Raw genomic sequence first — 25,384 nt, 5'->3', positions numbered from 1 at the left:
TTTAATTTTATTTTTCTCCTATCTTTTTCTTTAATTCAGTATTTAATTGAACAGTAAGCCATTAAAAAGTTACTATAGCCAATTAAAAATGAGGTAATTTAACAAAAATAACATCTATCAAGAAGGTCTATAAAATATAATAAATAGTCATCTATGGTCAGAATGTCATACAGGTTTTCTACATGAAAGTAAATCCCTACAGAAGCTCCACTGTTAAAACACAATCCTCTATAGTTGCACATATTGCAGATCTGACATTTAGGGTACTAATTTGAAAAAGGCCTTTTGAATTGATTTTGTTGAGTTTATCTAATGTGAAAGTTGTTGGATAGAAAACGGGAAGGTAAAGAATAACTGTTTTTTTTTTCTTTTTGTTTGTATGTTTGGTTTACAGCTGTTTAAATATTTTTTTATTATATTACTCCTTGCAGTTCCACCTCCATTCAATGTAAAAGTGAGCTGCCAAAATGAAAATATCGCTGTCAGGTGGAGCCAACGTCAGCCTGAAACTATTTTCCTGGTACGGGTCACTGGATATGACACTGTTGAGTAAGTATGCACCGCTGTTCTTTGATATCATAAAAGGCTTTATCTCCATTCATTTTGATCTTTGATACAGGATTAAACTATAACTTTGTTTTTCTTCCTTTGAATGAAGAAATTTTACCACCACCGATCTCCAGTATGACCTCAGCGACTTTGTGTGGGGGTCTCCAGAACGTTTTCTGAAATACATGAGTGTCGATGTAACAGCCATCCAAGGAGGAAATCAGTCTATAGCTGTGGGAGAGTCCTTCTCCTTCAACAGATTGCTAGCAGTTGATAAAAAATGTGAGTAAAATTATGCAGCATGCATCGTGATTTTCAAACAGACACTCAAAGCCTGTATCATTTTGTCACATTACAACCAATACTTATTTGTAATTTATTAGGATTTAATAGAAAATTGAGGAAAATGGATGCAAGGTTTTCAAAATCACATGTTTTTAATAAGTGGATATGTCCAAATAAGCTAATTAATACCTGATTGTTATTTAATCTCAGTCTAAGCATTGCTCTTCAAACCTCTAAGTTTGAACCACACCAGGCAGGGGAGTGATTGTTGGGTCTGAGTCTAAAACAATATCTTAAGCTTTTAACATCTCTCAGCTATGTGGAGGAAAACTGAAAACATTCCTGCAGTGAAACGCTGAACAGGCAGCATTATGCTGTCAGGATGGCAAAGGCCTGTTGATGAGTGAAGGCCTGAACACATCAGTTGAGCACGACTTTTTAATCTTGATCTGATTTTTTTCCGTGTCACACTGACTGAGTATAGAGGCTCTGACTAGGCATGGTGGGCAGATCTGTGCAGATTTTTTCACTTCTGTCTCTGTGCAGCACACATGAAAACGATTCCCCTCATATGACCTTTACAGATTATGAAAACGTATCATAAATAAAAATTAAATAAATAAATAAACACTGGCACAGCTATATAGCAAAGCCCCGCTTAACGAGTCTGTCCAGCATCACAAACCAGAACAGATAAGGAATGTTTATATGCCTATAATAAAAACACAGAACTACGTTTAAAGAAAAGAAAAACACGGCAATAAACGCCGTGGAACGGTTTAATCAATTCAATTCAGTTTATTTATATAGCGCCAATTCACAACACATGTCATCTCAAGGCACTTTACAGTTCAACCAGATCATACAGTCAATTTGATTCAAAGTTTTCTATCTACGGAAAACCAGTTGATTGCATTGACTCATCGACTCAAATACAATCCCTCACACTAAGCATGCTTGTAGCGACAGTGGAGAGGAAAAACTCCCTTTTAACAGGAAGAGACCTCCAGCAGAACCAGGCTCAGTGTGAGCGGCCATCTGCTGAGGCCGACTAGGGTTCAAGGAGGCAGAAGCAGAGATACAAAAAGCAGCTGTAAAAGGCGGCCCGTCCAGGAAACGCACAGCCAGGCAGACGAGCTCCTAGCCAGCTCCCATGTCAGAGGACGAAGAGAGCACATCCACTCAGTCACAATCAGAGAAACAGGGCCACACTGGAAAACAGGCCGATCTCCAGCATCTATAAACAAGGGTGTTTATATGCTGACTGAGGCAGAGAGGGATGATTAAGAGATCTGTGAGGTTTACTGAAGTTTTGTTTTGTTTTTCTTTTTTTTTTTATAAAGAGGGGAGGGTGATAACTCTGCTCCTCGTGATTTTGTTTTTGTGAGGCTCAAAGTGACTCACTATTTCCGTATGTCCTTTTTCTGTTCTCCTGAAGTTTTTAGGACAGTTTTATTTTTTAAATGTTTAGTTGGTTTTTGCACGAGTCTGTCCTACTTGCTACATATGCGAGGTGAGGCTGTTTCCCCATGTGATTAACACATTTAATTTAGTTTATTCCCTTAAAGTGGATGTTTTACTTTGTAACAGCCTCTCTCTTCCTGTCAGACCCATGAAATTGCAGCTGAATGGCTCATAGTCCAACTAAAATAGATTCTGGGGTGGGGGGGCGGCTATCTCAGTCAGCTATGCAGCCCCCTTGCAGAAAATCGTGTGGGGTGTGATCATCCAAATTGTGTTTCAGTGAGCGTTAAACGCCATTTCCTCATTCAACACGATTTTCTGAATCCAATTCGATGTGTTCAGGGCTTCATTCATTTGATTCCGCAGAGATGTTTTTTTTATTTTTATTTTAGGGGGAAAATAATTTTTTTTCATCTTTCAGAGTTTTGTTCTACTTCATGTTGGTTTTTTGCATTTATTCACAATAAAATACACAGCGTTTTGATCATAACATGACAAAATGTAAGGATGAAAATCTGAATAGCTTTCGTAAGGCACTGAGGCTTGACTGAAGTTGCATTGGAATGTTTGGACAGGAAGCAAAGCATCCTGTTTCAGCTTCCAGCTTGTACTGCATGGATGGTTACATTTCAGTTAAATCAAATATCTTTGCTTCTTTCAGGCGAGTTGGATTTCCCTCCTGTAACATTACGTTCGGCTGATGGGGTTACTTCAGTTGAGTTCCAAAATCCATTCAGATACTACAAAAAATTAAATAATAACTGCTGTAAAAACTCCCCAGAACTCAAATATGATGTTTCAGATAAAGGCGATGTAAGTAAACTTTTGCTACGCATAAGTTGATTTCAAACCTGTTTTGTCTGTATGCATTTATATGGATAAGTACATATACTATATGCAAACATAATTTTGTTTTCAAAGGTAGAAACTAAATATCCGGTGTTTTTTTTTTCACAATGGGAATCTGTTCCTTCAATGTAATATTTGATTATTATAATATATATAATATATAATTCTTTATATATTCAGCATATAAAGAATGTAAATTTTCTTTTGGTGCAACTGCTGCTATTTACAGCTACTTTTATAACTGTAAACTTCTTGAAAGTTTGCAGGAATTTTCAAATAGGGGGGCTGTCAGAGACTTCTCTTATGTGGAGGATTATCTTAAAGGCACACTATGCAACATGTTTCAGTTAATGTGTTTCATAACGTTTTGGATGATTAAATGAGTCATTTCAGGTTGAACAATGGTTTTCTCGGCCGCCCTGGTGGTCTGTAGGGGAAATACCGTACTTGCAATTGCAGGAGCCCTCGGCCCGGACCCACAGGGTCAGAAGTCTCGTGCATCGCGAAAGTCGGTCTTGCTTTACGGCGCGAACTTGGCTAACTACAATCTTTGTTATTTAGACACATCCATAACAAACAATGTATGAAAACATGCTGAATTTTCAAACTCGAAAATTGGAACAAAATAGTCACTTACCGCAGTAGACATGGTGATTTGTTGCGTTCGCCTGTCTGCTAAGCTCAAAACAACCGCGCCTGGCTTGACGGAGAAACCAGGAGAGCAACTGAGCATATTTACGACAGTGCACTTTTACTTTCACCCTCTGGAGGGAGCCTCGTTGGAAAATCAACATCGGTTGCATAGTGTACCTTTAAAGTCTCATGCAGACTGTATTTGTAAGAACTGCAACTTTTTAGAGCTCAGGTCCAAACTTCCCAATAGGTGACTAAATAGATGCAGCTGCAGCTCATTTAGAATATCAGTAAATTGATTTTATTAATTCCAATTTAAAAAAAGAAAATTAGATATTCTACACAAAGTGCTTCTATTAACTCTGTTATTAAAAGGTATTCAGGTACTAAGGAAATTTCAAATCTTATAGTAGCAGCATTGGTATTGGGAGTATTGGAAGCCCGGTTTGCTTTGATGGTGGCCTTTAGCTTCTGGCTGTTGGCTCCTTCTTTTAATGATTTTTAAGGTCGGGATATAGATCAATAATGCACAGTGTAACCATAGTTATTAAAGCCGATACTGGTACTTTTTGGAGTTGTGGGCCTGTAACTGGTCCTGCTGGAAAATGAAATCAAACTCTACATGAAGCCCATGTGCAGAAGGCAGCATTTAGTGTTTTAAAGCTCCATGTTTGATGGCAGTTTTCCTGGATGTCTGAAGAGAAAAAAACAGAACATCCTGAAGTCTCTGAGTGTTAATTGATTCAGTTCCCTGACTTTTATCCCAATGTTTCAACCGACTGGACTGAGCTGCTTATAGAGTAAAATACAATTTCCAGTAGAAAGTAATGGTTGTAATGATTCTATGATTTCAGTTCGATGAATCATGCATAGGGAAGGACATCGACTGCAAGAGTAGTAGGAAAATCCCCAACGTGGGCTGCATCACCGTAAATGGACTTCTGATATTCGGCGATACTGGTACTGAACAAGTTGAATTCCGGACGAACAAAAGCTGTCACTGTAAGTAACAAATGATAATAAAAAAGGGTGGGGTGGGGGTGTTGCCTTGGAACACAAGTCATCCTAAGAGAGATTTTAGTATCTAAACGTTTAAAAGAAACAAATCAACAGTGCTTCATTCTTAGGCTTTTGACACAAATGTCTCAGATGATTAAATACATTTTAAAATCAAACAGTACATCTTAAAAGCATTTTTCAGTTGATGAGTTCATTGGTTGAAGCCAAAAATCATTTAGTGATGACCTCTAATTTTAACCTGAAGAAACTTTTAGCCCAATCATGGCCAAAGTCTAGAATCTCAATCAAATGTAATTCTAGATGTTGGCCATGCCAAATACTTTTATTTACATGATGTCACAAAAATTGACTCTGTCTTCAATTATTCAAATCAGGGCTGGTTACTGGGATCTTTTAGCCTACTTCATGTCGTCAGAAAGGTTCCATTTAGGGGATTTCTTTATTCTAAAAACTTGGCAATAATCAGGTATAAAAATAAAAAAATTTTAACATACAAGTAATACCCATAAATAATTTTACTGGGGTTGTAGCTCTTAGAAATGAAAGTGTCAGATAAGATGGGGGGGAAGAGAAAAAATATTTAAATTACGACACCGTACCGGTGGGATTTCTGAAGTCCATTTATTTTTGATTGCTTTCATTTATCTCTGTGAAAATCCAATCCAATCATACAGTCAGTTTGGTTAAAAGTTTTCTCTCCAAGAAAAACCATCTGACTACATCCAGCCATTGGCTTTACAGGACGTGCTTCTCCTGGATGAACATGTGGTGACTGAACACATTAGCTTTCATTATCATTGACTCTACAGCAAAGCCTTTGTCCATCCATCTTCCTCCGCTTATCCGGGGTCGGGTGCAGAGGAAGGTTCTTTTTGTATTCCTCTTAAGCATAATGCTGATTTTATTAGGGATGACCCGATATCAATATTGATCCAATATTAGCAACAAAAAAAACTAATTTCTGATTTTATCTCCCTGCATCTAAAACATCTAAGATTTTCATGCCAATAGAAACCCTCTGCTTCTGTTAAGTTTCTGTAACTCAGCAGTTAATTTTATGATTTTAGTTTCTGTTTTAGTAATATTATTTGATTAAGCCTTTTCTAAAATAAGCAATAAATGCTGGTATGATTCATAATGATATTTTATGGGGTCAATATCGGCATCGACCAATTAAAAACAATCCACTGGACTCTGTTTCCAAGTTTGAAGATGTTTCACTTCCCATCCAGGAAGCTTTTTCAATTGAGTGGATTGTTTTTAATTTTCTTTTTTTTTTTTTTACGACTATGACCTGGATGACTGAGAATCTGTCATCAGTGCCATATCTGAAATGAAAAAAAAATGTATAGGGGAACACCTTGTTTTTGTTAAAAGTAGTTTTAAAATTGTGGTTTTCACACTTTTCATCACAAGCGTCGGCTCACTAAGGCTTCCAAACCCGGTGTAAACACCCTTACCTTTTGTGTGTTTTCATAAAGTTGGTTGAAGGTGATGGTTGATGTGCAGCTCAACTTGCATATCAACATTTTCTAGTATCTAAGTTAAGAACCAGTTTCAGCCTGTTGATCGAATACAGCTGTCAGAGCTAAGGCATAGCTGTAGACACACACAAACACTTTATACATTTTCTGGGGCTTTCTTTACATTTGATCTTCGACTTTTACTTTGTTTTCTTACCTCTGTTTGAGAATGCTGACTTTCTTTAATTACCTTCTGGTTTACTTATTGCACACATATGTAATGTTAATCTTGTTATATTGAATGTATACAGTGCTTGTGTTTACTAACAAATGGATCAAGCGAGCCAGCATGGCGCCGTAATATGATCAACCTGAGTGATCTCTTGGTGTAGAAATTTGTAATTGTAGTACCAGACAGGACCCATTTAAATCCTGACTGAGTTCTTTTTTTGTTTTGGTAGACCCAGCAGTGACTAAAGTGGGTAGATCATATGACGTGCATGGAGCAGATGACGTGCATGGAGCAGTAGTGTTCGCCGCCGTACTGGGGTCTATTTTTATTGTGGTGGCCATCGTTGCAGTAGTGTTCATCTGTAGAGTGAAGGCGTGGACCATGGAAACGCCGGTCCCCTTCTTCAAGCATACGGTAAACGCATCGCCTGGGGAATAAAGGTTTTATCTTGTGGTTTTTCTTCCAGCTGACTTTGCTTTTTTCCAACACAGATTGATGCATTCGAGAATCAGCAGTTCTTTCAAACACCCAAAGACCCAAAGATCAGTCCAGTCTCAACCTTTGAGCCTTGCGACAGACCCTCAATCAAATCCGACGGTGATAACTGCTCTGAGCACCTCCAGGGGAACGGCTCTGACTGTACTCACCATGCTAGTGCCACAGGATCCTTGAAAGAATATCTGAACAGAAACCCACACCAGGAAGAAGAGGGTTTGATGTCTGCAACAGATGCTGACTCTGTAAAGACTGAGTGCGTTTCTATAGGTACCCCCGACGCGGAACCATCACCTTATGACTCCCCCCACTTAGTGATGATGGATATGGGAGATGGAGACTTGGTCACTGGCTACTCCACGAAGTAGAGGAACCTTCTTTTTAACTGGTGTTTTAACAGCAAGCTGATCTGTACCTCAGGCACAAGAGAAACATCAGTATTTGGACTTATTGGGTTGATAACCAGCTAGTTATCCTTCCCCCTCCATGTTTACTAGTGGAGCCCCTCTGCTGGCGCCTCTTTTCAGATGTTAAAGCAAGGCTGCACAGGTTTACAATGTTTTACGTGAAAGGTTTTGGTTATTTGCACTCTTTTAATTCAAGATTTATTCAGTGAATTAAAGTTTAACAATGGAAGTTTTTATTGTTTTATTGATTCATCCCTGGGATTTTCCATCCACATGCTGTTCCAAAGGTAATTGGCTTGTTTTTGTAAAGTCGTACCCAAGACGGACGGAAAGCATGCGACCTGTAAAACTGGTTCTAAACGCAACAAGAGAGTCTCAATAGATATTTACCTTTTTATTGTGAGGTGGGGTTTTTTTATATATATATACCTGTGTAAGTGTGTAAAAGTGAAATGTATTGTAAAGTTACTTGAACTGACCCAAGATGCCAGTTTCTGATGGAAATTTTCTTTGTTTTGGACGTAATATCTGTATGTTTAAAACTTTTTTTGTTCTGCTCTTAGTTTGCATGAGGAGGAGGAATGTCAACATGTAGCTCTGCCAGAAGCCGCTCTAACGGCAGGTCATCGTTATCGCTGGCAGAGAAACAGAGCACGACAGCAAACTAATTTCTATACGTTTTTATTAAAATATCCAAGATACTGAGTGGTTGTTCAGTTCGACATGATTTCATTAATCTTCCAACAGGAATCCCACTTCTGAGACAGATTTGACCCTTTGTCACCCTGTGGAACCTGGTTTATTTAGTCCAAAGTCTCTGAAGCTCCAGTAGAACTTCCTGAAACCATCCGGTTCTCCATTGGTCAATGCAGTCCTTTTTTATGCGAGGAGTCCCATTTCGCTGGAGTGATTGAAGAACCTGTTGAGCTCTTTCGGTCCGCCATTAAAGCTTCAGGCCCTGGATGTTTGTCCTCAAGTTCAACATTTGCTTCTCCTGTCGTGCCTTCTCCTCCTTAAACGCCGTCTTGTTAGCTTTCTTCTCCACTCTCCTTTCCTAAAGAAAACGGAGGAATGTAACTGGAGCAGTTGAAACATTCACACGTCACACTTTTGTTGCTGCCCGGGCGTGTCTCTGCCCATAGAAACCAGAAATGCCTTCAGCAAATTCTACCCCTTTAAAAACGCCTTAGGGTGGAGACTATAGATAAAAACAATCACATGTGTTGCTTTTGTTTCATCCTTAAATTAAGAAGCAGGTGTGCCTGTTGGTGAGACTAAGGTTACCAACTATAGTTTGGAAATGGTGAAAAAATTAAAAAGAAGGAAGACGAAGAAGGAAAGTGCAAATGAATACTACTCAGACATGAGGCAGGAGTTACCAGTTGGTGCAACACTCCCATTTTAAAACCCCTTTGTTAAAAGGAAATTATTTCTCTCAGCAAACTTCTGACTTTCTACATGGACTAGAGCTGCAATTTAAATAACATGACCATTAGGATAATTATTTTCAGCTTAAAGCCGGGCATACACTGTACTTTTTTTTTTTGCCCTTCTTGGGCCGTTTCTCCAGTTGTGCGGGAATATTTTGATTGTTTGATCAGCCATGTCTTTATGCAATTTTGTGCTGAAAGCCCTAAAAGAAAAGGCGACAACATATTTGGACAAATTGTTTAATAAATATTCCTCTTCTACTTCGTTGGCTTCTGGATAGACGAGTCCGAGCAGCGCCATCTCACTGTGGAGCTGAGTCCGATGTGGTTTTTAGACGTACAGTGTGAGCAGGTAGATCACATCAGAGCGTCTGGCCGCACAGTTTGAGAACATCGTGAGCTGTGCAGCATGCAGCGGTTGAAAGAAAAAAATCGTGCAGTGCCTGGCTTAATTTAATGATTAATCCACTTTTTTTAGACATTAAATATATTTTGTTGTGTACCTGGAGTCTCAAGGAGAACAGAAAAGGTGAATTCAGTCTCTCCAAGTGCTTGATAAATCTCTTAATTTTGTTCCTGGGCCAAGTCGTATTTTTTCATCCAAAAGTTTTCTATATTATCTGTTTTGTCTGCCTCTGATCACATCCGTTAATCTGTTTTGGAAGAGAATATATAACTCTTATATCAAACAACAAAGAAGACTAAATGGTGTGGAGTGGAATCCACTTTAAGAGCCATAAGTGCTCGACAGAAACAAAAGGATTTAAAAGTATGAACTTTCCCCTTTAAAGTACAGAAGATTATTCTGAGACATCTAAGAAATTTTCTGCTGAAGTAAGAGAAGGAAATGTTGATCAGCTTCTCCTGGCATCTATTTGACATGATCTCACATGGACTAGATTTCTAATCTACATGTTACCATGGTGACAAAGCCAGCTTTGTGATGCTAAAAATTCTGATGTCACCAAAATGGTTTTCAACCATTTATCTCAGACGAGTGAAGCTGACTGAGCAGCTGATGGAGGCAGCAGGAGCTCCAAGAAGCTTCCTCACCTTCCGTTCTTCCTTGATGGCCTGCTTCCTAGCCTTCTTCTCCTCTTTGCTCTCCTCTCTGCTCCGCGGCTGAGTCGAAACACGCGGCAGATCCGAGTCATTGATTCTGGTCATGCGCTCCGCTTGTTTGGCTGTGAGGCTCTTGGAAGGCAGCACATCTAGAGGGATGCCGGTCCTGTTGGACACGCGGATGGGCTTTGGCTGTGGACATACAAAGATGTAGAGTGGCCAGAATGTACTCATTAAACACCATAATAAAAAATAAAAAAACTCCTGGTTTGGTTTACTTTTAAACACTTTTGAAGCAGTAAACTAGTTAAATATAAATCTATAATCAAACATCTTAAGCTACATGTTTGAAAATCCTTTCTGATCTAGATCTAATTTTTATGCAATTAGCAGCAGAACAGCTCTACAGGTTAAAGATGTATCCTCCATAATGTTCCATGTTCTTGGTCTTAAACTAGTCTGAACTTGAGAAGTAGCTTCATGATCCAAGATATCGGGTGTTCTACGCTGCACTATAGAACAATCAGAGCAGAACTCATCTCTGAGTGTTTCTCTTGTTACTGTTCAGCCTATCAAAACAATCTGTACATCCTGGGATTTCTACACAGACCAAAAACACTCTCACATGGGGAATCTGACCCATTATTTCAGATTTATGTGTGTTAATCTTCTTTTTATACCTTAGGTGGTTCTTCAATGATTTTAGGTCTGTTGTACAGGTTGGAGTACGTACCTGAAAAAGAAAAAGGAATTAATGGTTAACTGAAGTAGAACCCATCCACACTGGATGCTACAGTGAAATGTGGGTGTATTTTAGCTAAACGGACCGTAACTTTAAAAAAGTCACCATTTTTCTATGAGCGTAACGGCCATTTGACAGACGTGGGATTCCTCCCCAGGGCATTTCACCACAACTGCTGATTAAGCTCAAACTCTAAGATGGAAATATGCAAATACCCCAACTTTCAATCAGCGTAACGGCAGTTGAAACTGTTTTTTAAACCTCCTTATTTGCACATAAATATGAATGAAGCAGCTTAAAAACATAAATCCTCTTTAAGAATGCCATCAGCTATCACGGCAGGTGAAAACGATGTTCATACTCAGCTACTTTGTTGCTATAGTTACTGACTTTTTTTTTCAGGCCCTTTTTAGTTGTTTTTTTAAGGAAAAAAACAAATCTAGAGAATATTTCCTATCTTGGTAACATCATGAAAGCAGTTGAGTTCCTCTTCAGCGATGAGCAGCCGAGCCCCTCCCTCCTCCAAAACACTGCAGCTTATTTCTGCAGTCGGAGGGCGAAGAGCCACACATGTGCAAAGCTTCCACTAATCCCCCTGAATTAAAAAGTGGGAGGTAAATATATATATATATAAGCTGTTGCACTTAAATAGATCCTCCCTGCATTTAATTCACACACAGACTCATCCACTATGAGTCTCTGTTAACTGTCTAAGTTGAATTTGGAAATAAAATTGATTTGATTTCAGTTCAGTTTAAAATAACCTGAAGAAACAGAAAATATTTTATAAAGTTTTAAATGTATTTGGATTATTTTTACTCTCGCAAATGTAAATGTTCCTATAATAGATACCCCACCCCTACAAAATCCTGCTAAAAACCTGATTCCGAGTTTTTTTTTTTTTTTTTTTTTTTCAGATTTTCATCTCAACAAAAACTGTAATGGATCTTTAAAAATAAGAGAAAATGGACAAATTGCAGAAAATGTAAATACTAAAAGTTTAGCTCTGTAATGTTCTCCAAATGCTTCAGAGGTTTGGGAAAATTCATCATATTTTAAGTTTTAGTTAGAAGAAAATGCTGTAGATAATGTAAAGTAGGATTGCTTAAGAGGTTTGATCCAAACAGGCCATTTTGAGCATTTAGTGACATCTAGTGGTTAATCAGAGTTAAATATTAAAACTTTTCTTCTTTGAATGTTTGAAAACTCTTTGGCTTGATTTTCCTTTACCCGCCTCTCCACTGAAGAAATCTGTTTTGTTTTTTGGGTATTTCGGACTGAATATTGAATTAGATCTGGACATAAACAGGGCTGTTTTCTGCTGTACGTTTAGGGCCACAGTCCTGCCAGAACCTGAACTGAGGCTCAGTTTCCTGCAGCCTCCAACATGTTTCCTTCCAGGGCTGCACAGTTTTTATTCCCAACCCATTTCCAATCACTCTGGCAAGCAGCCATCACCATGTCTCACTGTGAGGTAAAGTGCTAAGGTGGACAATTGGCATCAGATTTCTGCCACACAATATTTCCCATTAAGGTCAAATGGCTCCATTTTGGTCTTACTTGATCTGCTGCACTCTTCTGAATTCATTCATCTGGTTTGTTCTTCTGCTCACAAAACATTTAGATTTAAACTGAGGTTAAACTCCAGAGGACTCCATCAAACCTAAACCATTAAATCATCGTCAGAAAATGACATCACTGAACAGATTTTATTTCATCACTAGTTTGTAGGTTTTCAAGTTGGAAGACATAGAAAATTCATTTATTTCTCTTATCTGGATGATATTTAGTAGCCTGACGTAGTCCTACTCAATTCTAGTCAGAATATGAGTCTGATGCTGCTCCATAGAGCTGTGATTATGGGGCATGTTTCAAACAAACCAGGAAAAAAAATGCCTCTGCACTCAATTGGATAGACCTACAACCAATAAGAGCAACGGAGTGCGTGACGTATGTTAAGCAACGCATAGTTGTTGTCGACAAAAATCAAAGCGTGCAGTTACACGCCTAGAATAAGAAGATGAGCGTGAACGATTTTTGCCGGTGTTGCAAAAAGAACCCGAGGATACAAGGAGTCATTCAACACACGAACCTCATTTTTAAGAAAAACATTAAAGGCGAATGCACATACAATCAAGTTCTCCGTTTAGGATTACAACTCTACAAAACGTCAAATAAATCGCATCGCATTTGTCGGTCCTGTGAAGAGCGTTTTAACACGGTTGGAACGCGACATGCTTGTGTTAAAAAAATGGGCAGACGACAAAGGAGACCAGCCGGAAGAACCGTCTTCATCTGAGGCATCAGAGAAAAGATACCGGGAGCCTACTCCTTCCAAGACGCCCAGGACTCTGAAGAAGTTCTGCCCCAATCCGTCAACTCCAACCGGTACAAAAACGCAAAGAACCATTACAGAGGTAAGGTTATTAATACATTTCTACTCACACCTCAACTCTCCAGCGGCAGCCATTGTTGTTGTCACCCAAGCGCGCTTTGGTGACGCGGTTGATTACGTTACTGTTGATCATCTGTCCATCATCGTATAAAGCCCGCCCTGACAATTTGATTGGCCTGACCAGATATTGGGCTAGCATACTCGCGCTACTATTGAGCAATGCCAGACCGAACTTCCTGAACTCAAACGTGGGCGGGACTAAGTTCGGAATGGCACCCAGGCTAGCTATTTAGTTTGTTTTCCAGTATCTGTACATAAATAGCTAAAAGGTATAGACCTCCAAGTCAAGTGATGCTGTGAAAATAAGTTTTACTACAAGTTTAAATATGAGAAGGAAAAAAAATATATGAATCTATTGATAGTTTTGTTTCCAGATTTTAATGCCTTTTTTTTTTTTATCAATCAAACCCAATGACGCCTCACCAGTGCCACTGGGTCTGATGTTAAACAAGAAACGAGACTGTCAAATATATTTACAAATAAATTGCATTTGATGTCAGAATGTTGCACGTCATCTGTCCGCGACCCTTTTACGTTCATAAAACTGAGGTAATAGGAAGTAAAAAGTTGTTTAAATAAATGCATTTTCTCTTTAATTTGAGCAAAAATATTAGGTTATCTTCCAATGGGGTATTTTGCTCTTATAGTATGCACTTGAACTAAGGTAATGTGTTTTTTTCTTAATCTAAAAGCAAATATTATTCCAGTGTCTTTGGATTTTTTCACCTCTTTAAAACAAGGGAACATAAAATTATTTAGAGAAAAAAATATATATATATTTTTGTATTGTATGGATCCAAGAAGCAAAAGATGGTAAAATGGTTGTGATATAAAGTTCACAGGCTATGCTAACTGCTGCTTAATAAAAAAACCTCCCAGCATCTACCTCAAGTTAAAGACTTACTGATGATGGTTTCACAGTCCCAATTCTCCTGAGGAGCCTCGATAACAACCGTCTCCATCTCTTCTTCCTCCTCATCTTCCTCCTCCTCCTTCACGACAGGAAGTTCTTTGGGACCCAAATCCTCAGGCCTCAGAGAGCTGATCCAAAAACACCATAAGAAGATGTTAGAAAAACACTTTAATTTGTGAATGAAGGATTAGAAGAGTCTCTCACTCTTTCTGTTTTTCTTTAAAGTAGTCTCTGATGACTTCCTCCAGGCGGCCGCTGTCCGGTCCGATGAACCCCTCCAGCTCAGCGTTGTCCAAAGCACCGATCTCATCATCATCAAACTGTTCATAAAACTGGAAAACAATAACATCACTGCATCACTACCATTTCTCAGTAACATAACATCTAAACTTCTCGTTTATTCAGTTCATACAATGTTATCCATATCGGAAAATAATACAAGAAAAGGTCCCAGTTGGAAGTGGTTGTCCTACATTCATATTTGTTTCACTGACTCTTTAAAAACTCCATAAAAAAAAAAAAAAAACAGATCAGAATGCTGAAGAGCAGAAGGCTCGGAGCTTTCACACCAACAATCCCAGTTAGTGACACTGATTAGAGGTAAATCTCTAATGCACAATATCATCTAAAGATAAATAATAAGTCCTATTGATCTACTTCATAAATTAAAGATTTTATTAAGCTTCTTTACTGTGAACAAATCTTAGAATGTTTGAAACATTTGATCCACTTAAACTAACCCAGAACTGAGAGGCGATGAGATAAATTATTTATAAAGTAATAATCAAAGGAAACCAGCAGATGAACAACTGAATTAACGCCCTGCTTGGGTTGTGGGCGATTTGACGATGGCTTCTGATCCTAAATCAGTACAATTCCTGAATAGATTTGAGATTTTCATTGGTAGCAAGAAATACTTGTTTAAATATTGATCCTTCAAAGTGTAAAGTTTTCATGAACTTTAAAAGAAAAAGAAATGGAAATTGAAGAAAAGTTAATTTGGGTGTCTCATTTGAACCAAGTTAATTCGGGTTAATCCGTTTAGCACTGTTGGAACACAATTTACTAACTGGATTCTAAACTTTTCTTACAGACCATCTATATATGTATGTATTTTATTGTAGTGTATATACTGTGGTGTCATTCTTAGACATCAATTTGTCTTTTTTTAAGGACCCCCTAAAAAGGGAGATTTTTTCATGTCAAGGGGCTTATCCTGCGTTCCGAGGAGCCGCGCTGCACGGAAAGTGACTGACAGCGAAGAAGGGGAAATGGGCATGTCTGATTTAGCGCAGCTGTTTAATTCAGAAACAGAGGATGATGACTTTGATGGGTTTGATTAATACTTTGTAATAAATACATGAATAAAGCACAAACATACTAAGTTTTGCTCCCGCTCCATTTTTAAATATGCAGTAGAGGTATTTAAACGTAGTAGAGGATATTTACCGGTATATAAAACCCGCGCCCTATAATCCGGTGCGCCTTATGTGTGTGTTAAATACAATAATGGCACACATAACTGAGACTGCGCCTTTTAGGTGCAGACCGGGCGTCTCTGGGCCCATTGCTGCCCCCCTCTGGACACTGGCTCTGGGCTTGTTATGAATACTCTATGCCAGAGGTCACGGATTAGCTGACCGTGGTCCTGATCCGGACCCAATCTGATTTCAAACATTTATAAATTATCGCATGTTGTCCGACGGCAGTGTCTGACTCCACTTGTGCCGCTTCTCCTGTTAATACGGTAAAGCCATCCGGGACCAGGCTGCATGTGATGCCAATGAGCTATGAGTCTGGGTTACTGCTGCTGCTACTTTTAGACACAGCAGGCAAACCTGTGGCAAACCAGATGATGGGAAAGAATAGAGAGCAGAGAAAGTGTGGACTGCTGGAAGAACTGCGGTGAACTGGTGAAAGAAAAGTGAAATGGTGCTCAAAGATGACCCTGCACAATTAGAGGATGTTTGGCTCAACCTGCTGCTGTGAAGCAGGATTCTCCACCATGAACAGAATCAACAATAAATCTGGATCCAGGCTCAAAATGAGCTCCTTGATATGTGCTTGAGAATGGCTTAGTCTCCATTCAAACCCAGGTTTAAAGCCTTGCAGGGCAGCATAAAGCCCACTGCCAACATTAAGACAGAAACAAGAAACGGTCAGTTCAGGTGTTTTTATAAAATATGTGAATCAGGAAATTGTCTATATACCAAACTGAACGACTGTTGTTCTCTACTTCAAAAAACACTTTAGATTTTAAAATGGAAAAGTTTTCTATTTTTTTTTCTATTTTTCTATTTGAATATTCAGTGTATAACATGGATGCATAAAAACCTAATTTTATTTCAGTGTTAAATTCTGCTTAAAGCAACAAATTATAATTAAAAATGTCTCCAGACCTTTTCTTGTTTTCGGACCCTGCTAATTTTTAATTGGTGACCCTTGCTCTTTGTATACGCCCAAACTTGAAAAAGTACATAAAAAGTTCAGCGTATTCCAGCGTTTTAGGAGATTCTGGGACTTCGGGCATACGCTGGCTAAATCAGCATGGTGTGACAGGGCTCTTACCTTCTCAAAGCGGTCATCCAACAGGGTGAGCTGCTCATTCCTCCTCATCACCGACGAGGTCAGCGAGTATTCGGTGAAGCGACTCTTTGTCTCCTCGTTCATGAACAGAAACTCTCCATCCTCACCGTCCCGTTCTGTTCGTTCGTCGCCTGAAAACCCTCCCTCTGAGTCAAAGTCGCCTTCCTCGTCTGTGTCCTCCCACTCATCATCATCATCTTCATCATGGTATCCTCTGTTAGAATCACAATAAAAGGAAAATTAGACAACATTTAGAAAATGTGTAAAAACACTATCAGTCATAACTTCAGCATTTTATATTTCACAATATTTCTTCTGCAGACTTAAATGTCTAATTAATTTCCTGGAAATGTTATAACAATCTAGACTAAATCTAGCTAAAATATAAAATATTTACATTAGGTATGGGACGATTTATGAAAACCGTCCGAACCGTTCGGTTTGACTGTCTCGGTTCGGTTTGCGTGTGTTGCGTTCGTTCATGCGCTGCTCCTTTTTCTCATAGGCGAAGTGATTACACTCCAGAGCAGAAGGTGGCGGTACTGCGACCAAGCCAACCACCAGTAGTAAACAAGAAGAAGAAGAAGCGAAGCAGCGTAGCCGGGTGTAGCAGGGAAAAAATCAGTTGTTGTGGAGAATTGTGTGGGTATGGCGAGTGGGAAAGAACAGGAGTTGGAAGACGCGCCAGCAGCACTTTATAGGTCTGCTGTATGGGACCACTTTGCATTTAGAGTGACCTACGATGACGGCGGAAAGAAAGTTGTGGATAAAAGTGCAACAGTGTGCAAGCATTGTGCAACACGTTTTGTTTATGCTAACAGCAACATGACCAACATGTCATGCTAACCCCCGAAATCCCTCATACTCCGTCAGCAACCCCCGCTGCGCTCCAGACCGGCTGCTCAAAGCAAAGCCTACAGCCCGCACTCGCTCTGAGTTCCTTGGAGATGGTAGAGGGCATGCGCAAGATGATTAAATTCAAAGCAGCAAAACATACGGAAATGATCCAGGGTTTTCGCGGATCATTTAAAATAATTACAATCCATTATTTTTGGGGGGATTTTTTCATTAATTTCATAAATTTTTATGGGATTTCGGTGTAACAATCAACATATACCGAATCGAACCGAACCGAAAACCGTGACCACGAAACCGTGAATCGAACCGAACCGTGGAATTTGTGAACCGTTCCGCCCCTAATTTACATCCAACTACCGTGATAACATCTTTAACTAACAACTAATCAGGTGGGATTATTTGTACTCATGAAACAAAAAGATGCCCAAATTCGCTGCTTAATGATCCATAGCACTGCTTTTCTGTATTTGTTTTTTGTTTTGCCATCAGGAATTAAATTTTTGTAAAAATTCGTACAAGATGACTTTATTATTCTACATTAGGTGAAGGGAGTCCAGGTACTTTCAGTCTGTTTGAAAATAAAATCCATCCAAAAAAAGTGCACTGCAAAAACCTTCTAGAAATAAGTAAAAAATTCTTAAATTAAATGTATTTACCCTCAATTTGAGGAAGTAAATAAACAAGTTTGAATGAGTGTTTTTACTCTTAAAATAAGATAATTAGATAATATGCACTTGAAATTAGACAATCCATTGTGTTTTCTTATTTTAAGTGTAGATTTAGATTTTTTCCAGTGTGGGTCCAGAGGTTTGCCGTTTAACTAAATACTGATGGGTAAACCATCAAATCATAGTGATGTTGCATCAATAAAAATCATTAATGGGTTTTACATTTATTTTCTTTTGCGAAAAAAAATAAAAAACCTTTAGGCAGGTGGTAGATATTTTGTAAAACGCCCAGATTTTATATTATTTTGTTCAGGTTTATCATTAGAATATCAAATGTTTTATTTTGTATCTCTGCTTCTCTCTCCTTGAACCCCAGTGGGCCTCGGTAGATTGCCTCTCACTCTGAGCCTGGTTCTGCTGGAGGTTTCTTGTTTGATGTGAGGGATTGCTTTAGATTGGGTCGATTCAATCAGCTGGTTTTCCTTAGAAAACATTGAACCAATCAGACTGTGAGGTCTGGTTTTATTAAAATTACCAGTAATGAAGGCCTAGAATTATCTATGGCAGGGTTCCTTCAGCATAAGGCAAATTAAATTCAAGACTTTTTAAGACTTTTTAATGCCACTTGAAATAAAAATTTAAGACCAAATTCACAAGAAACACAAGAAAAACCTGCTTGCGACAACTTAACCCAAAGGTTTATTTTAACATAAACCACTGCACTAATGTTTCAAATGTTGAAAAGCTTCCCAAACAGGAAGAAAGCTAAAAACACACAAATGACAGATATATTTTACCAATTATTTAACTGAATTCACAAACTTTGTTTTAGCAGGGAACAAAACAAATCAGTTTTAAAGCCCCAACATAACCAGTGCTAAGTCTTTTTTGCAGCTATTTTTCTTTGTATGGTTTTCTTAGTATGTTTGATTTGGTGATAAGTGGAGGCGTTGCAGAGACAAGGGTGGAACCAAACTGAGAAATACCGGCTGTTTCTCTGTAACTCCATTTTGACGCTTTGTGTTTCGTGCTTCGCATGTGCGACTCCACTGCCTTAATTCCCATCGTTCTGAGCTTGAATGACTTCTTGCATAAATCCACTGAGCCTCATGTATGTTCCCTGGTTTTATCCATGGAGAAAACTCTTGGCTGGAGACAATTTTGGTTCCATTTACACTTGCTCATGTTTTCCAGACAAAAAGTTAATGGCTCATCTCCCAAATGTCCCGGCCGCAACAACGCTTTATTGGTTCCGCTATCGGGACGGAACCAATAATGGCGAACCGTTAAAAAAACTATTTTAAGGTTTTATTTAGATTAACGTACAAAAATAAATCGTAATAAAAAAAAATCCCATTTTTGATGTTTTAAAAATTAGGACCTACGAAAGACTAATTTAAGACATTTTAATACCAATTAAGGCCTTAGTTTTATTTGGAAGAATCCAATGCCTTTTAAGAATTTTTAAGGACCCGCAGGAACCCTGTATGTGTCTGTGAAAATACTAATGCATTTCGTTTAATAAAGTATCTGAAATACATAAAGTGTTTATTAAGTTTATATTTTCAGTTGACCCTAGGAAACATTTCCTATTTCAAACCTTTCAGAGCTGCATAGGAACTCTGCCTCAAATTTCTAAAAAATATCAACGTTTTCAGGTTGAAATGGAGACACCTCCACAAGTTGAATCAAAACCTAAAATATGATCTTGAATAGAATGAGTAGTTTCCCAAAGTTAAAATAACCATCAGATATCTTTATTCTGAAAGGATCCAGACCTGAATCACCCTAAAATCATGGAAACTGCTTTGGTTTCCAAATCTCTCCTCTTACTCTGCATCCAAAGCTCTGTCTGTGCAGTTTGCTTTGAGGATGAAGTCGTCATCCAGAATGTTGTCGGGGTCCTCAAAATCAAAGTCTTCATCTAAAGCTGCAACAATATCAGGATCCATGTCCAATCGAGGTCCTGAGGTGATAAATAAAGATTTATGAAAGAGAACAATACAACTAAATTCATCAGACTTTGTTTATTTTTCCACAGAAATATGTTTAAACAGATTAAATGAATGATCAAAAATCAGCAACTATGGTCGATGATTTTTGGCCACAATCTAAAATCTGGTCTGTTTTTGCTTGAAATACCTGAAACAGGAGCAGCTTTGTTCAGAAGTCCTACATCTTCTTCAAACTCTGAGGCAAACACTGAAGACGGCAGGTGGAGCGTAGCTTCCTGTTCAAACCAAACAGGAATCAAAACATGGTTCTGATGCAGAGGAGCAGCTCTGAGTTACTGAAGGGTTTTAATTTCATTACATTTTTTATAAAGCGACTGTCTGCTGGGTCCGGAGTTTGTAAAATAAAATCTATTAAACAACATTTATTTTACAAACTCACAGGAAGCTCCTTACTCACAGCTTCCACCTCTTTCTCCTTCTCCTCCTCTTCGTCTCTGAGATCACAGGATCCCCTGTCAGGGTAGGAGGGTCCAGTGGCTACCAGCTCTGAGGGACCCGATGCCTCCTTCAGGTGCTGCAGGTAGTCGTAATCATCATCGAAGAAAACACCAAAGTTTCGCTGCTCTTCAAGCCTTTTCTCTGCATCCACCTGTGAAACACAGGAAACCCAGGAACAATTTTACTTCAATCTGCAACAGAACCAGATGTGAGAGAATAAAGATTCACAAACAGGAGCTGGATACGTTTTGACAATACATAAATCTGGTTTAGTCCCTCATGTTTAGTGGAAGAGGGAGCTATTCAGGTGTTGGAAAAAAAAACAAATTTATATTTCTAAGGTATTTTTGTGAGTGAGGCTTTTAAAAATATATCAAATACAAAAGACCTACTATTAGCCAGACTGGTACTATTTTAGCTGTATGTTTCCATTATCGAATGCTCATCTGTAGAAGTGAAATCTAATAGACAAAATACACTGAATGTATACTCATTCATATCCCAGGCAGAGGTGAACAATCAGGTGTGGAGCAACTTCAAAAATGATGTAACAACTACTGGATGCAGCGTCTGCTGTGTTAAACTTAAGGGCAGATTAGACTTCTGACACATCAAATGTCGCTTTTATCTGGTCGCGAACCAGTTTTGCTGGTATGCTTCTGCACCGTCGGTCTGGAATTTCTATGGACGCAGTTTCCCATCAAAAAGCGAGGGGAAGCCTATTCCGAGAACTCGCGAGAACTTCGGCAAGCGTTTATCTTCCAAAACAACAATGGTGCATCTTCAAGATATCACAGTCACACAGATGGATCTAGAGTTGCTACAAATCGAAGAGGAACATGTTCTGTTAATGGAGTTGGCAAAAAGACCGATTCACCTTTAGTCGTGATTGTCCATTGTAAAATTGGCGCACTCCGGCACCGAATAGAGAAGGACGTCCACACAGACAGCTGGAAAGGCATACCAAGGACCAATCACAGCTGCTTTTTGTCTGCGCACTTCCGCTTGAGGTCTGCGTTGTTTTAAGACCACTCGATGCGTAGTCAGGATTTTTTTTTGTTGCGCGACGACGGTTGCAGAACCTTGCCCCCCGCACAGAGGCAGAGACAGATTTAACGGTTGCAGAGGCTATGCATTAGAAGCATAAATTGGCCTTTAGTCAGGGCTCCAGCACCAGTAAGGAGAAGAAAACCAAACATTTAAGGCAATACTTAAATCTTGTATTTATAGTCTTATGTTGACAGCGTTCAAATTAAAGTAGCTTATTGTTATTCAGTAGTATTTAGTTTCTTTCTCTTGAATCACATTTGTGGTAGTTTTTGCTCTCCGGACATAGAGCTTCTGACTGTTAGCTGCAGACCCTTTTACCTGCCCAGAGAGTTCACTGTTGTTACCATCACAGCGGTGTATGTCCCCCCCAGCGCTGATACAAAGGAGGCCATGAGTGTTCTCTATCGGACTGTCTCTGAGCTGCAATCTACACACACAGAGGGCGTTTTCATCATTGCTGGAGATTTTAATCAGGCGAATATGAAAACTGTTCTCCCTCATTTTTATCAACACGTGGATTTTGCTACTCGTGGAGAGAACACTCTGGACTTAGTTTATACAAACATAAAAGACGCATTCAGAGCAGCCCCCCGCCCCCACATCGGCTCCTCAGACCACCTTTCTGTGATGCTAATTCCTGCATACAGACCCCTGCTGATCAGAGCAAAACCTACAGTGAAGCAGGTGAGGGTCTGGACGGAGGGGGCCATGGATGCACTCCAGGACTGCTTTGAATGCTCTGAATGGGACATGTTCAAATCAGCAGCAACATATGACAACAAGATCAATGTTGATGAGTACGCCATGACTGTTTCAGCCTACATCAACCACTGCATCGAGGACGTCAGCACAACAAAGACCATCACCACCCGAGCCAACCAACGGCCCTGGATGACTGAGGAGGTCCGCCACGCGCTAAAAGCACGGAACTCAGCCTTCAAGTCTGGTGACAAGGAGGCACTGAGGACAGCTAGAGCCACCCTGAACCGTGCCATCAGGTTAGCAAAGCGGAACCATAACCAGAAAATCCAGCATCTGTTCCACGACGCCAACAACACCAGGAGCATGTGGCAAGGCATACGGGCGATCACAGACTACAACACGCCCCCTGCCCCGGTGGATGAAGTTGATGCTGACTTCCTAAACGGACTAAATAACTTCTTTGGGAGGTTTGAGGCACTAAATCGCACTCCAGCAGTGAAGGCTGTCCCACATCAGGAAGAGGAGGTTCTCTGCCTTGACACAGCCGACGTGTGGAAGACTCTGAGGAGGGTCAACCCGCGGAAGGCCCCAGGTCCCGACAACATACCTGGGCGGGTGCTCAAGGAGTGTGCAGGTCAGCTAGCTGGTGTCCTCACGGACATTTTTAACACCTCGCTGGAGCAAGCCACAGTGCCAGCATGCTTCAAGTCTGCCTCCATCATCCCAGTGCCAAAGAAACCTCAAGTCACCTGCTACAACGACTACCGGCCCGTCGCACTGACTCCCATCATGATGAAGTGCTTTGAAAGGCTGGTAAAGGAACACATCGTCTCCAGTCTCCCCCCAACACTCGACCCGTTCCAGTTTGCCTACCGGCGAAACCGCTCCACTGAGGACGCCATCTCCTCTGCTCTTCACCTGAGCCTGGCCCACCTGGAGGAGAAGAACACCCACGTGCGGATGCTGTTCCTGGACTTCAGTTCAGCGTTTAACACCATCATCCCACAGCACCTGGTGGGAAAGCTGGAACATCTGGGCTTCAACACACCCCTTCGAAACTGGCTGCTGGACTTCCTCACCAACAGACCTCAGTCAGTCCGGGTCGGTCAGAACACCTCTGATGTCATCACCCTCAGCACGGGCTCCCCTCAGGGCTGCGTCCTGAGCCCCCTGCTGTTCACCCTGATGACATATGACTGCGTCCCCAGGTTCACCACCAATCACATCGTGAAGTTTGCGGACGACACCACGGTGGTGGGCCTCATCAGGGACGACAACGACCGGGACTACAGAGAGGAGGTGGAGCAGCTGGTGGACTGGTGCAGTGAAAACAGTCTGATCCTGAACGTGGAGAAGACGAAGGAGATCATCGTCGACTTCAGGAAAAACCGCCCCCACCATGCTCCACTGCTCATCAACAGCTCAGCTGTGGAGGTGGTCAGCAGCACAAAGTTCCTGGGGGTGCACATCACGGACAACCTCACCTGGACTGTAAACACTTCATCTCTAGTGAAGAGGGCACAGAAGCGCTTGTACTTTCTGCGGAGGATGAGGAGAGCCCGCCTGCCCCCGCCCATCCTCACAACCTTCTACAGAAGCACCATAGAGAGCGTTCTGACCAGCTGTCTCTCTCTGTGGTGTGGAGGCTGCAGAGCTTCTGACTGGAAGAATGTGAGGAGGGTGGTGAGGACAGCGGAAGGAATCATTGGGGCTCCTCTTCCCTCCATTAAGGACATTTCATCACAGCGCTGTGTGTCCCGAGCCCGTAATATCATCAAAGACCCCTCACACCCCCACCATGGACTGTTCTCCCTGCTGCCCTCTGGAAAGAGGTTCCGCAGCATCCGCTGCAGATCCACCAGGTTGTGCAACAGCTTCTTCCCCACTGCCATCAGACTGTTGAACCTTTGATCCACAATCCGAACTCTGCACCTATTGCACATTATCGGGCATCAAATGCTGCTGAACTTTTAACTTTTAGCCCTTTAAATTGTTCATCTCATTGTATTTTTCAATAACGCATTTTTTGCACAAATGCCATTTTGCACTGAACCACTGCAACTTGCACACTGTCTCTTATCCTCTGCACTGTTCACACTTTGACCACTGCTGCACTTTTTGTATTTTTCTATAACTCGTGCCATTGTGAAATATCAATGCAACGCTCATAAGCTGTATGTAACGCAATTTCGTTCTGTATGCACCCTGTGCATACAAAATGACAAATAAAGAAGTCTAAGTCTAAGTCTAAGTCTAAGTTATAATGAGAATCTGAGTTGGACTATGGTTGGACAAAGCAGATCATGTTTATCTCCATGTTTAGTTTGTTTTTTTATATTCCGGCTGATAAATATCCGATATTGTTTTGGTTTAAAGCCCCAAAGATGAATATCGAGTCGGCCTTCATTTGTCCACATATGTCGGTTTACCTTTGCAGCAGGTAGGAGGACATGCTGTGGAGCTTTCTCATCTGCAGCCAGAGGGTCCCTCTGGCTTCTATGGACCAGGTGAAAGGTCACAGCTTTCTTCTTTTCAATAAATGATTTCTTCTTTCGATGAGGCTGAAATAAAAAAAAAACAATGAGAAAAAAAAAACAACAAAAACTTTCTTTACTGAATCATTCAGAAATCAAGTACATTTCAGGTCATTATTATTCCTTGAGGTAAACAGCAATCCAATTTGGCTAATGAACAGAAATCGAAACAGTAATCTAGCAACAGACATAAAAACAATAACTATAGCATCACAGCAAGATGGAAAATACAATGTCCTTTATACCTCATTGGGCATTTAAATAAGGAAAACATGAGACAGAAAACGCAAATAAAAAGGAATGAAATTCGACAGATATGTGTCCTTTAAACAAAGATACCAACGCTCTGGAAACCCAAAAACAGCTATTTTCTGCTGTAAGTATTTAACAAGGGAAACTTAAGCAGTTGCTAAAACTGCAATGCTACAGGCTAACGCTATTAGCTTAGTCTGGAAATGTCTTCTTACCATTTTGTTTCCGAGTCTTGTTGAGCTTCTTGTTCAAATGAATATTAAAAATGTCAGCAGCTTCCGA

General features: G+C 40.1%; 2 protein-coding genes across 2 annotated transcripts in view; one reads left to right on the top strand and one right to left on the bottom strand.

Annotated features, from left to right (window-relative positions):
• LOC119776758 (interferon gamma receptor 1-like) overlaps positions 1 to 8,102 on the top strand; it is a 14,774-nt gene extending 6,672 nt beyond the window's left edge. The window contains exons 2-7 of the mRNA XM_038275347.1: positions 432 to 549; positions 659 to 831; positions 2,960 to 3,111; positions 4,635 to 4,782; positions 6,725 to 6,909; positions 6,987 to 8,102. Of these exons, the coding sequence (XP_038131275.1) occupies positions 432 to 549; positions 659 to 831; positions 2,960 to 3,111; positions 4,635 to 4,782; positions 6,725 to 6,909; positions 6,987 to 7,358 (1,148 nt within the window). The 3' untranslated portion in view covers positions 7,359 to 8,102. The remainder of the gene's footprint in view (positions 1 to 431; positions 550 to 658; positions 832 to 2,959; positions 3,112 to 4,634; positions 4,783 to 6,724; positions 6,910 to 6,986) is intronic.
• ltv1 (LTV1 ribosome biogenesis factor) lies at positions 8,063 to 25,384 on the bottom strand. The gene is made up of 11 exons (XM_038275343.1): positions 25,318 to 25,384; positions 24,746 to 24,877; positions 20,524 to 20,715; positions 20,254 to 20,341; positions 19,945 to 20,077; positions 16,568 to 16,799; positions 14,204 to 14,331; positions 13,991 to 14,127; positions 10,570 to 10,622; positions 9,881 to 10,081; positions 8,063 to 8,451 (listed from the first exon to the last, which is right to left on the bottom strand). Exons 1-11 carry the CDS (start codon positions 25,318 to 25,320, stop codon positions 8,341 to 8,343), a joined length of 1,410 nt encoding a protein of 469 aa, XP_038131271.1. The 5' UTR covers positions 25,321 to 25,384; the 3' UTR covers positions 8,063 to 8,340.

The sequence above is a fragment of the Cyprinodon tularosa genome, unplaced genomic scaffold (assembly GCF_016077235.1).
Source record: "Cyprinodon tularosa strain WSP-4 unplaced genomic scaffold, ASM1607723v1 ctg954, whole genome shotgun sequence".
Classification (NCBI taxonomy): Eukaryota; Metazoa; Chordata; class Actinopteri; order Cyprinodontiformes; family Cyprinodontidae; genus Cyprinodon; species Cyprinodon tularosa.
The sequence above is the reverse complement of the archived record's forward strand: the minus strand, read 5'-3'. Positions and strand labels throughout refer to the sequence as shown.